The sequence below is a fragment of the Peromyscus leucopus genome, chromosome 6, assembly GCF_004664715.2.
Source record: "Peromyscus leucopus breed LL Stock chromosome 6, UCI_PerLeu_2.1, whole genome shotgun sequence".
In the NCBI taxonomy this organism is placed as follows: Eukaryota; Metazoa; Chordata; class Mammalia; order Rodentia; family Cricetidae; genus Peromyscus; species Peromyscus leucopus.
This window is the reverse complement of record NC_051068.1, coordinates 37,311,586-37,325,381: the sequence shown is the minus strand read 5'-3', so window position 1 is coordinate 37,325,381 and position 13,796 is coordinate 37,311,586. Positions and strand designations below refer to the sequence as shown.

General features: G+C 41.6%; 1 protein-coding gene across 2 annotated transcripts; it reads left to right on the top strand.

Annotated features, from left to right (window-relative positions):
* Positions 1-6,120: 6,120 nt before the first annotated feature.
* On the top strand, positions 6,121-12,227 carry Pfn2 (profilin 2). 2 transcript variants are annotated; one of them, XM_028882160.2, is made up of 3 exons: positions 6,121-6,443; positions 8,415-8,607; positions 10,912-12,227. In XM_028882160.2, the coding sequence occupies exons 1-3, from the start codon at positions 6,312-6,314 to the stop codon at positions 11,007-11,009; spliced, it is 423 nt and encodes a 140-aa protein (XP_028737993.1). In that variant the 5' UTR covers positions 6,121-6,311; the 3' UTR covers positions 11,010-12,227. The 2 variants fall into 2 exon arrangements, with proteins under 2 accessions (XP_028737993.1, XP_028737992.1); XM_028882159.2 differs by having other exon boundaries at positions 6,159-6,443; positions 10,591-12,227.
* The last annotated feature ends 1,569 nt before the right edge of the window (positions 12,228-13,796 follow it).

The window sequence follows — 13,796 nt, the reverse complement described above, 5'->3', positions numbered from 1 at the left end:
AGGCTTGGGTTCCTTCCCAGTGCCACAGAAACAAATAAAAACATGAAGAAATGTGAACTCAGGAACCTGTATGGGTAAAGAAGAGTAAAGTCAATATGCACTGTTATTTAGAGGTAGGAATTGCCAGACAGATACAAATTATACAATAACTAGGTAACAGATTTCCGGAGAAGTGATCCAAGTAGCTGCAAAAATGACAAGCAAGCCCAGGACCACCAGGAATCATGTGAAAGTAAATGTTTAATAGTGAAATGTAATTTTAAAAATGAAAAATAAAGTTTTAGAATTAAAAATATTGGAGTTTAGCAGATAAAACAATTTAAAATTAAAATGGAATATATAATTAAAGAAATCACCCAGAATATAGTCTCAGAAGCAAGAAAGTGAAAAATACAGAGAAAGTGTCAGTCTTTCATCAATAGGTATAATCTATTTATTTTTTCAGGAATGAAAATGATATAAAGACATTTCCAGGAAAACAAAAACACAAAATATACCAGCAAAGACTGACATGAAGATGTAATTAAAGACAAAGGAAAATGATAATCAAATGATAATCTGAGATGTGACATATATAAAGATAAATGTGTGTGTAAACAGTCTGCAGAATGACCAGACTTCAACGGCTCTAATTCTTGGACTGTGTGCAGAGACCCTTTACAACAGTACTTAAAGTTCTACTATGTTAAATATACAAGGCAGAAATCTTCAGAGTAACACTAAGATAAAAAAAAATTGAGCATATAAATTTCAAATGAAATTTTAAAAACACCTAGAAGAACAAAAGACCCTCTTCACACACATTTCTTTAAATAAAGAAAGAGAAAACAGCATATAATGGCATTAATAGATTGCTGTGGGATGGTCTGTATGTCAAATTGCTCTGATTGGTCAATAAAAAAAACACTGATTGGCCAGTGGCCAGACAGGAAGTAGGTGGGACAAGGAGAGAGGAGAATTCTGGGAAGCGGAAGGCTAAGGCAGAGAGACACTGCCAGCCGCCACCATGACAAGAAGCATGTGAAGATACCGGTAAGCCACCAGCCACGTGGCAAGGTATAGCTTTATGGAAATGGATTAATCTAAGATATAAGAACAGTTAGCAAGAAGCCTGCCACGGCCATAGAGTTTGTAAGCAATATAAGTCTCTTTGTTTACTTGTTTGGGTCTGAGCGGCTGTGGGACTGGCAGGTTACAAAGAGTTGTCCTGACTGTGGGCAAGGCAAGAAAACTCTAGCAACAATAGATTTGTTCCCATACGTTCAAATATATGTCAGTGATTACAATGAATATAAATGGAATAAGCTTGCCAACTAATGGATATAGTGTTATATTGCATAAAATAACAAAATTTCACAAAACATTATATAAAATTTATATCCAGAATATAAACATGGAGAAAGGTTAAAAACAAGCTAAATGAGACATATTTTGTTTTTGTTATTTGCAAGACACATGTCAGATTTTTTGAGATTTGATGTCCAAAATATATAGTTCTTCTAATACTTTTACTTGGGAGGAGGAAAATAGGATTAGGAGTTTGGAGTCATTGTGAAGTTGGCTAAATATCAAGTCTGAGGCCAGTCTGAGCTACATGAGCCGCTGTATCAAAACAAAACAAAACAGAACAAAACAAAAACCAATGAAACAGAGAGGTGTTGAAGCAGAGAAAAGATATATAAGGTAAAAGCTATGCTTCCATTTTACTAGGGGTTATGAGTCTATTTAAATTGCTTATTTGATTATAATTTACCTTTGGTAGATCATATATATCAAGAAATTCATCCATTACTTTTAGGTTTCCACTTTGGTAGAGTACAGTTTTTTTGAAATGTGTCCTTATGATTCTCTGGGTTTCTTCAGTATCTATTATAATAGCCTTCTTTTCATCTCTAATTTTATTAATTTGAACCTTCTCTTTGTCCTTTGGGAAGTTTGGCTAATGGTTTGTAAATCTTGCTGATTTTCTCAAAGAAACAACTATTTTATTGACTACTTCTGTTTCTATTTTGTTGACCTCAGATCTGAGTTTGGTTATGCCTTGCCATCAACTTTTTTGGGTGCTATTTCTTAGACTTCTAAAGCTTTCAGTTGTGTCATGGAGTTACTAATATGAGATCTCTGATATCTTGATGAGGCACTTAGGGCTATGAGCTTGCCCCTTAGAACCGCTTTCATTGTGCCTCATCAACTTGGGCATGTTGTGTATTCATTTTCATTTAATTTAAAATAAAAACAACTTTAAATTTCAAAAAAAATAAGGTAAAAGCTAATAGAAAAAGCTGAGATAGCTATCTTAATAATTGTAAAATAGATCTTAAGACAAAGTAGACAATAGGAGGTAAAGAAGACACTGATAAAAGCTAATTGAAATTTTTCCTGATTACTATATTACTTTTATAATTAATATCCTTCTCCTAAAATGAAAAATGGGGGTGACGATTTTAGATGACTTAGATTAATTCTAATTTTTGTAATTGGGTAATGAGAATCTATGACTTTAGTTTTTAATCAAGTATTTATCAAGCTGTATATATCTTAAATAGCAACTTACATAGTTTACATTATTTAGTATGGTGACTTCTCCATTAAAGTTGTTCCACATGGGAGGATGGGAAAGAATGCACATAGCTAACCACTTCAAATCTGAACATGTGACTAGCTGTTAGCCACACACTCTTCCGAGTGTCTGCATCAGCGGCAAAGCCACAACGCTACAGACTTCTTCCCAGACACTGATGCTCTGAAGGAGAGGAGGGCTCGCCTGACCTACACTGTTGTTCCTAAGCCCCAATATTATACCTCAACTGATACTTGTTGCAATGTGTTACAATCAATAGCTGACCTAGGACCAGAAGGCTGTATACATCTTATTGGCAACATGCTACGGAAGTTGGCACTAAGGAAAATAAGCAGAAGACAACTTCCTCACAGTATTAAAAACACAGCCATAAATGGACTCTTAGTAGACAAGCTACAGTTTCAACTGCAGCTAACAGAACATAATTTCCATAGCTATTTAAAATTTACTGTAGGCATTCTTAGGAAAATAATACCATGTTGAAAAAGTAAAACAGTAATTAAAATGCATTGTTACAGTTTGGAAAATATGAGAACCTGACAGGCTCTAAACTCTGAGGTTTTTTTTTGTTTTTTTTTTTTTTTTTTTTACACTTGATTTTAGGCAAAAATAAGTGACAAAAAAACTGAGTTGCAATTAAATTTTATGGTTTTTTTTTTTTTGCAACATACATTTTTAGAATCTGTAGATTAGGATTTCCAAAATATTCAGTCCTTCTAATCCTTTCAATTTTTAGAGTCAACAACAAGAGAATGTAAATGAAATAATGGAAGTCCAGAAATAAAATCTTAAAAAATGCCAGAGAGTGGAAGGTCCTTATGCTCACAGATGAACACTAGCGGAACCACGAATCTTAAGCACACAGGGCTGTCCCTTCAAAGGGAGGGATGTATATATAACCTGTTTTCTGCCTAGAAGCCTGGGAGTGAACATGGTTGAAAGCGTGGTGAGCTTTGCATTACCTGTATGACCAAGAACACACCAGATCCTCCCAGAGTCTTATCATGAGCTTGTCGATCTATATAAACCATTTATATGAAAGATGTCACTTGTACTTTACAAAGAGTTTTCATGTAGTATTGTATTAAGCTTTATTGTTCACACAGAATTGAGTTAGTTATCATGGAAAATTTTCACTAAATTGTGCTGTGCTTAATTAAATATGCTTAAACTACTCAGGGTCAGAGTCTCCACGTTTGACTCAATACTTGTTACTTAGTCATTTGAATAGAACTGCTTTCTTGCCTCTGGGGGATCATTACCTCTGCTGGCCACGTCACCCCCCTGCTCCGCACCAGAGTAATGAATAAAACATAGTTTCCATATTTCTGTAAGTTATCATCTTTTCAACTGTCTTATTAAATGTTTAAATTTCCTGGATTATAACACACAAATAAAGAAGACAAACACTAAACATTATCACTTTTTATGAATTTTCACAAAGTAAGCATATCCATGTTATTGGCAAACTGTAGCTACCATTAACTTGACAGGTCTCACTATGTAGCCCTGATTAGCCTGTAACGCATTGTGTAGACATGGCCTCAAATTTAAGAGTTCCTCCTGAGTCTGCCTGTGGTGGAATTAGACATGTGGCACCACACCACACCCCATCCCATCTTTAATTTTTTTAAACATTATTTTATGTGTATGGGTATTTTGCGTGCGTGCCACTGAACCATTTTCCTATGCCCTCACCCATTTCTAATTTTTAAGGTGATAATAAAAGTTAAGAAATAAGAACTAAAATGGTTGAGACTACAAAAAGGCAGAATGATAAATAGGAAGGAGCAATGGGCAACTAAATCAGGTGGGGACACGTTGCAGAAGTAGAAGGATTTCTTTATAAGGAACAGGATTCCCTATCTTCCTGGCAGGAGGAAATAGTCTCAACCTGACAGCTGCTCATTTACAGTTTGTTCTGCTCTCATTTCCAGTCCTAGTTCCACTTGCTGTGGTTTGAATAAGAATGACCCCCATAGGTTCATATATTTGAATGGCTAGTCATCTGGGAGTGACACTACTTGAGAAGGATTAGGAGGTGTGGTCTTACTGTGTCACTGGGGGGTGGGCTTTGAGGCTTCAAAAAACCCAAGCCAGGACCAGTGGTCCTCTGTCCCTGCTGCATTTGGATCCAGATGTAGATGGCTCAGTTCCTTCTCCAGCACCATATCTGCCTCCTTGCCACCATGATCCTGCCAGGATGATAATAGACTAAATCTCTGAAAATGGAAGCAAGTCCCAATCACAAGCTTTCTTTTATGAGTCGCTGTGGTCATGGTGTCCCTTTGTAGCAACAGAATACTGAGACATTACTTTTATCTTTAAAAGTAAAAAAAAAAAGATAAAAGTTTGGCAATGTCATTATAAAATTGTAGTGTACTTCACAACTTTAAAATTGACAACAGCATGCAAGGTATAGGAGCTTTCTTTCCCTTAACAGGTAGATTAGGTTTTTCTCTAAGCTGGTCATTGTTGGGGAACATCTGATTCTGGGTACAGACCCAGCACCTAAAGTTAATGAACTTTGTAGGACAAAGTTCAGAGACTCTTAACTATCTTCCACCCTGTTAAACACAAGTCTTTCTCAGATTTAGATTCTGAAATGCTTTCACTGTCTAGAACAGTGGTTCTCAACTTGTGGGTCGTGACCCCGAACATACACATTACGATTCATAACAGTAGCAAACAGTTATGAAGTAGAAAGGAAAACAGTTTTATGGTTGAGGGTCACCACAACATGAAGAACTGTATTAAAGGGTCACAGCATCTGAAAGATTGAGAACCACTGCTCTAAAATCTCGTTTACTCGCTATTTTCAGCGATATCTGCAACGCACAGCAACTTTCCCAGTTACCAAGTGCGCTCAGGTCTGTTTCATGTAGAATTTCTGGACGATCAAGCCCCAAGCAGCACTGGGTTCTGGGCAAAGGTTCCATAGAACCCCAGGCTCCGGGTACCCAAAGGAGGCAACAAAGAGCACGGAGCGCGCTCCCCTGCCGGGGCTCTGATTTCAGGAGCGTGCTGGTGCAGCTGGCCGAGATCTTCTCAGAGATTCCTGCCCAAGCGTGGGCAACCCGCACTGGCTGCTCCCACCACAAAGAGTAAACCCTCCGCATCCGTCACCAGGGCAACCCTGCCACCCGACACCGAGGCTGTCAATACCGCGTCCAGAGCCAGCGCGGGAGGAGGGCGCATCGTGGCCCGCATGCGGAGCTCCAGCGGCACCCCCTCGAGCTGCTTCGCCGGGCCTGGGGTGCCAGCGTGCCGCGCCCCAGCAAGCCCCAGCCGTGGGCCAGCTCGCCTCCCGCACGTGTCACCCGTGATTGTCCCCGGCGGTATCCCTCCGCGCCCCCGCCTCGGCTCCCCCCCGCCTTTCCCGGGACCCTCGCCGGCCGCCGCGCTGCGGAAGGATCGCACGCACGCGCGCTCACGTCCCGCTGGCCGCGGCGGAGAACGGAGGGAGCCGCAGTTGAGAGTCAGCCGCCGCCAAGCCCCGCTGCCCGCGTCGCTCCGCCGCCGGCTCCTGAGCCCCGCGGCCGCGGCCGCCCCGGCGCGCCCCGCTGCGGGTCCTGTCCCCGCCCGCCGCAGTTCCCCGGAGAGGGGCGGTCGGTGCCTGCGCAGAGCCGCCTCCTCCCCGCCCCCGCCCCGCCTCCGCCGCCGCCGCCGCCGCCGCCGCCGCTGCGCCTCTGCTCCTTGCCGTCCCCGCTGCAGTGCGAAGGGCTCGAAGATGGCCGGTTGGCAGAGCTACGTGGATAACCTGATGTGCGATGGCTGCTGCCAGGAGGCCGCCATTGTCGGCTACTGCGACGCCAAATACGTCTGGGCAGCCACGGCCGGGGGCGTCTTCCAGAGCATCACGGTGAGGCCCGGGGGCGCCGAGCCGGCAGGTGTGCGGCGGGCCTCTGAGGAGGAAGGGACGCCGCCCGCGAGGAAGGAAGGGGGATGCGGTCGGGGCTTGAGGAAGGGGTGCCGCCCGCCAAGGAAGGGGGATGAGCCAGGGGCCCTGGATGTGGGCCGCTGAGACTGGGGGATGCTGCCCGAGGCCGCGCGGGGGCGGGGCGGCCGGACTCTTAGCCCCGGCGGCGCCCCGGCCCGGGTGGAGGAGGGGATGTCTCCCCGAGAGGCCTCGGGGCGTTCGGGGAGCCCCGTGGGCTGCAGTGCGGGTCCCCGGGTGTGGGCGGGGGCCCTGGGCGGCCGGCTGGCCCTGGCTCGGCGGTGCGCGCGGGCTGTGGGAGGCGGCGGTGGCCAGGTCCCGGGAATTAATGGAGTGACTTTGCGTAGGCTTGCCGGTGCCCAGGCCTCCTGGGCTGGCGAGAAGGGTACGCGGACCACGTAGGTGGAATCGTGAATCTACTTCATCTGTGGCTCGATAGTTTTTTTTTTTCCTCCAAGATGGCGAACTGCCATTGATTTCTCTTCTCCACCTATAGAGATTCATCGATATACCGTTATCCCCAGTTACGCAACATAGCTCTAAAAAGAGGATGGTTTTAGGGTGATTAAAAGAAAAAAAAAAATCTATCTGGGAAGTCGCAGGAGGGGGTGACACTTCTCCAAGTCACTCCCTCTTCAGTGAGGGTAGTAAAAGAACTAATACCGATTTATGCTTCACGTTGCCTCATATTCATGTGCCTTGATGGCTTTTGACTCGGTTGCCATACATTTGGGGAATATTCGTCACTCAGCCTCCAGCACTGCTTATTGTTATGCCCATTTCTACGCAGGCTCCTTAAAATGTTGACACCAGTACCAAGTACAAGACCATTCCCTTCATTTCTTAGCCCCACACTCCCACTCCCTCCCCATCACACAGTAAAATTCAAGTCTCATATCACAGGTACTCAGCATTTTACTACTTAACATGGTTTAACACGGTAGTGGAGATCCGGTCCTTGATAGGAGTGATTTAGGACCCCCTGTCCCAGTGTGGGAGACTACAATTCCTATAGCGAATTGACATTTGGTGATCAACTTTTTTTTCTGCAGTCTTGTCTTTGTGTGTGAGTTCCCGCTGTCTGGCTAAGAAGATTGCGGGAGTGTGCTTGGAAAAGGCTGGGGCCTGCTATGACTCTGCAGTTCTGATGGGGGCGACGCCTTCCTTCTTATTCATGGAATGTTAGAATGCACGTTTTTCTCTTTTCCGGTGCTGGTGGCTACCTCACTTCACCAGTGCCCCTCCATTTTCTCTATAATTTTCCTATCGCCCATGGCAGTGGTGCTGTAGACAGAATCCACCCTGCACTTGTCCAGAAAGAAAGCTGATGACTGAATGAAAGGGCAAGGCAAGCTGGAGAGAAAAGACTAGTGTTTAGAAAAATAGGAGGGAAATACGAATTTGGAAATGTCCGGCAGTCTGATGATTGAGCTTCATACTGCCAGGGGTACTTCAAGCCGCTCCAAGGAGAGAAGTGAGCAGGTTTATCTGGGGAGACTTTTACCCAACTTTAAATTTGTTGCAACATGACTAATGTGGCTGAATATGAAAGGCAAGCTGTTGGAAGAGCTTATAGCTGAATCTTTACAATTACATAAGCACCTTAATCACCACCTGACTTGATATAGTTTATAAATAACTCGTTTTCAGTTTGTACCTAGTGTCAACTGCCAACTATTTAGGGAGACTCTTTGTATGGTTGGTATACGCTAGCTTTTAGTTAGCAGGCCTCACTGTTAATTGCAAAAGCAAACTAATTAATGTGTAAAGCGTGTAATCATGTAGGAATAGGCAATAACAGAAAATGCTAACTTGATTTTTACATCAACACAGTTTGTTGTATCAAACTCTGAAAGGAATTAACTGCATTTTTTTTTCTTTGTTTTGGGTGGCCAGCCAGTAGAAATAGATATGATTGTAGGAAAAGACCGGGAAGGTTTCTTTACCAACGGTTTGACTCTTGGTGCAAAGAAGTGTTCAGTGATCAGAGATAGTCTATACGTTGATGGTGACTGCACGATGGATATCCGGACAAAGAGTCAAGGTGGGGAGCCAACATACAATGTTGCTGTTGGCAGAGCTGGTAGAGGTAAGCAAGCTATATTTATTTGTGTGTGTGTGTGTGTGTGTGTGTGTGTGTGTGTGTGTGTGCGTGCGCGCGCGCGTGTCTGTACCTAGTTGCATGCCATATTACAACTTGAGTTTCTTTAATGGTATAAATTAAGAATCGGTTCATGATGTCTGTGAAGGTGGTTTTGGGGAACTGCTGAGCACTGAAGGGAGGTACTGCTTTCTGTCTGTCTACTGGACAGTTGTCGCACACTCAGGCTCACTTCTTCTACCCTGACTTACTCTAAATGATCAATGTCAGCTCTTCAGCTTCGGCTTTAGTAAACTTCAACATGAAAAGTTGCTTCTTAAACAGTCCAGTGTGTCATAATCCTGTGGTCTGTGTGGTGGCTAAACTGTTCAAGTCCCCTGATTATTTTGTCTCTAATGAGTCTTTACTTGTGGATGTTTCCTTTCATGTTTGCTTAGATTTGAAATCAATTTACTGCTCACCATCAAAAAAAAAATCACATTGGTTCATTCTTTTGCCAGGAACATTTCTGAAGAAAAGAGAAATAGTTAAATGAGGGTTTTAGACTACTTTGTCCATTTACTGAGGTTCTTCCAAAGATTTCAATTTGAAAAGTAGGAAACTACATGTAGTTCACATATTTGGTCCACAAACTATGGTACCAACCCCAGACTCGATATAAAATTTCTGGTTTCAGCCTGGTATAAGGAACTTTTGAAATTGAAGTTTACTCTGACATCTCACTGACACATAAATGCATTTAAATGTATTAACTTGTATAACTGCCTCATTTGGCAAAGTTGGCACATAGAACAGCTCTACAGATACATGAGCCTACAGTGAGTTATAATTTAATGCTGTGGTTTTACCACCTCGCTGTGGGCATCTGATTCAGGTGTGATTTGCTTATGGGTTTCTGTAAAACAAGATGACTTTAAACCAGACAAATCTTAAGTTTTAGCTGCTTCCAGGTATAGAAGATGCATATGTTGTTGTTTTTTGTTGCTTTTGATTTGTTTTGTTTTAATGTATCAGCTGAAGGGCTGAAGAGATGGCTCAGTGGTTAATAGCAATGACCTGTCTTCTGTAGGCTGGGGTTCTATTCCCTGCACCCACACAGCAGCTCACAACTGTCTATAACTACTGTCTCAGGGGTTCTGATGCCCTCTTCTGGCCTCCAAAGACACCAGACACACACAGTATATAGACCTGCATATCAAAAAACCAACTATATGCATTTTTTTAAAAAAGCATCAACACCACATATAAAGCCAGATGACATTTGTATTCCATAGAACACTGCTGACATCTAGTGGCAGTGAGAACAAGACTTGACACGCACTTGTACATATATCTGAGGATAGACCTCTGATGTACATTACAGAATTAGGTGCTAGAAATAGTAAACAAGCTTTATGATTCTTATACTGGAAAATAACTAGCAAAGGGAACCATCTATATAAGACAAATACCACTAATGAGCATTTTCTGACTAGCAGTGGAATTTCTGTTTAAAATCTGGTTTTCCTTTTCCTCTGGAAGCAAGAGACATGTTTACTCATATTTATAGTCATACTCTTAAGACAACATCTTGCACTTATCGCACATGTTAGATTTGGGGAGAATTTGTAAATGGAAAATATCGAAGTTTTTAAAGTGTATTTTGGGAGACAAATACTATGATAGCAACTGGGATATTTTTCCCTAGGATGCAAGGTAAAGGATCACTTTTCTCCTAGTTCTCATAAAGATCCCCTAATGGAATCTTGGCTGTTGCATGGTGAGGGTTCCCAAGTGCATCTAAAATGTGCTGATTTTAGTATATCCCTAGCCTGAATGCTCCATTCTGGAGACCTAATGGATTTCAGTGCTTGACAGTTGATGGAAAACTAACTTAATGTTAACTTATTAATTGGGGTTCTGTCTGCTTAAACTTATGTGATTTTCTTGATTAACACTTCTTTTGAAACACTTTTCTCCTTTTTCTTTCAGTCTTGGTCTTTGTAATGGGAAAAGAAGGGGTCCATGGAGGCGGATTGAATAAGAAGGCATACTCAATGGCAAAATACTTGAGAGACTCTGGGTTCTAGCTGCTAGGCAGACTGTTAAGTATTAGGGGAAAATTGCTCTTAAATTTTCCTAGCTGTAAGCTTAAGTCTTAATTCTGGAAATTTTATTAGCAATGCAGGGTGATGGGATATGAACCTGTGTCTCCTTTGTATCCCTCTGTTGGTGGGGAAAGGTGTCTTTCTTTCTGCCCCTTCCCCTTAAATAATTGTGTTCACTTTTGTTTTGTTTCCTTGTGTACTCCAGCATTGGTTATAGTCATGGGAAAGGAAGGTGTCCACGGAGGCACACTTAACAAGAAAGCGTATGAACTCGCTTTATACCTGAGGAGGTCTGATGTGTAAGCAGCCTCTCCCATCTACCTACCAACTGTCTTCATCACCACCCCAATTATGGTCACAGTGCTACCAGATTGTAGATGGTAGCTAGTTTTTCTTTATCTATTTTCTAATGTTATGATTCCCAAAGGTCATTTGTATGTTAACCACTGTGTGTAACCAACCTTTATCTGGCATCATAATTGCAGCACAATAATGATTTGCATGATATCTTGAAATTAGGGGAAGGGAGCATGCCAAGTTGGGCATCACTTTGTCTTAGCAATTAATGGGATACTGATTACTAAAATAAGTTAATAATAAGCAAGGTGCCGGTTGTACAATCTCTAATTTGATCAATGTCTTTTCAGCACTTTGAGCATTTACTTGGCTCATTTAGTCTTCCTTTTGTAGCGCATGGTTGGGAGGAAAAAGTGCATGCATCTTTACTTCACTCTTTTCTCGTCCCCTCCTTTCGAACATGAGGTATTTGGTTTGCTTCCCTTCTCTTTTGTATAGTGCCTGGTTTATTTAACCTAATTAATACCTCCTTTGTTGATGAGCTATTGAGAGCTGCGGTGATTTGCTTTTAATACTATGATTGCACTTGAGACAGACAATTTGTAGTGTCTTTAGGATATGAAGAGTGCAATTGTCAAGAGCAAAGGCACTTCCTCCCATGACCTTACTATGGTAACCATAACGATCAAATTCCCAGGGCCATTCTGTCATTGCAGTAGCTCAGACTTCTTGTCTTTTCTTTGCACACCAGCTCTACTCTTGAGTAAAATTGTAAAAGGCTGCCATTATGGATATTAGGTATCCCAACATAACCATCTGGAGTGTGTCCAGTTTATTTTTCATAGGACCAATTTTTATTTGCAGCTTAGGTTTTTATATGAAGTTGCATTATTGTGGACTTGGCTGTCTTGTGATGTATTTTTTCCATATGTATTCCGTGCCATACTATTGTTAAAATGAACTGTTGCTACTGTGAGATGGATTTTCTTTCGAATGGCACTACTTTAGGGACATTCTAGTATTTGCTTCTATTGTTTGGGCATTGTGGATAATGTACAGATTTAAAAACAAATCTTGTTGCTGATTTGTCCATTTCTTTCCCTGCACTTTGTTACATCTGGGATACAGTCTAACTCATCTGATTTAATATGCATTTAAAAAAATGCCATAACTATTAAACACCTTGTTTACAGACAGATGAAATAAATTTATTCCAACCAAATACTTTATAGACTCCTGTTGTTATTATAAATTATAAGTTGTTGGCTTTACTATTATTGTTGACTTTGGAGGGTGGGATAGGGTGGGAGGCTCTTGATGTATAGCCCTTATCGGTCTTAAACTTAACCTACTCCCACCTAAGCCTTCTTAGTGGTGGCGTGTGTCCTCACACCCAGCTATAGTTGACACAAGGGAATGTAAAGAATGGGCTAAACTCATGTGGAAGCACATATGAGTACCTATAGATTTCTCTTCAGTAAGATTTGGTGGACTAACTGTGGCTTTTGGTAATTCATCGCATGATCATCCTCAGACTTATGTGAAGAAAACCAACCTGCTAGGAAATAAATACGTTAGGTTGGTCTCTTGATGTGAACTCAATCTCATAAGCATTTAGAGGCCCCAATAGCAAGAAGAGTTTCTGTGGTCTCCATTTATTGAGGGTTCTTCTGGATTCAACTGTCGTGACTTTAAATTGGCAGGCTGATGTCAGCCAGTGAGTCTCATGAGAGAAGCCATTCCTCAGGCAGCATTTCAAGAGAACTGGAAACTTTCACATTCTCTGGTTTTCAGAGTAACATGTTGACCATGCCTAAGTATTTTAATGCTAGAGTTTCTTAAGTAAAATTTAAATTCAAGACTATTGAGACAACCATTACTGCAAATCATCAAGCAGAAACAGAGCAGTAGGTGCTCAAGTTGTTCTGAGTGAAATTGGGGAGCTAGTAATTGTGTACATGGACTCCATGGTTCTGCCCTAGACATGGAGATTCCAAAGACCAGAAAATCAGTGTTTAGAAATAAGTGTGGCTTACATCAATGTCAAGGATGAATAAAGGATGAACAAATGAATTTAGTGATAGAGTGATGATTTGAGGTTTTTGAGTAATCATTCACATATTAGTTGTAGTAAACCAAATAGTTAAACCTTTAATGTACTTGTAAATCATAATGTATGTTGAACATGTGGTAGAGTGTGATTGTTACATTGAAATAGTAAAAGATTGTCATTGGCTCCTGTTCACAATTTCAATAGAAAATATATTTAGGGAAATGTATGTGGGATGGTGTGTGTGTGTGTGTGTGTGTGGTGTGTGTGCATGAATGTCTGTGCACATCTGTTACATACTTAGTTCTGAGAATTTAGCATAAGGAAATGGAGGATACAAACTTGCATATCAAAATGCCTATCACACTTAACAATAACCAAACTTGGAAAACTTCACAGAGCTCAGCAATAAGATTGAGTAAATGTGTCCTTTGGACAGAAGAGTTTTAGAGAAATGACACAAGACTTGCTGCTGCTGCTGCTGCTGCTGCTGCTGCTGCTGCTGCTGCTGCTGCTGCTGAATGGTCTAGATGGGCATGCTTCATTGTACGTATATTTTACACTTGAACTTTGAAGGCACAAAGTCCAGGTACTGTTATCCTTGGGCCACATTTCTAGGTGACTGTCTTGATTCCCAGTGTTGCTTGTTTAATGTTAGAATTTTAGAGTAGACCCTTTAATAGAAAGTGGATTTTATTCTATGCATTATTGAAAAAGATTAATAGGTACAAACCATGAAATTA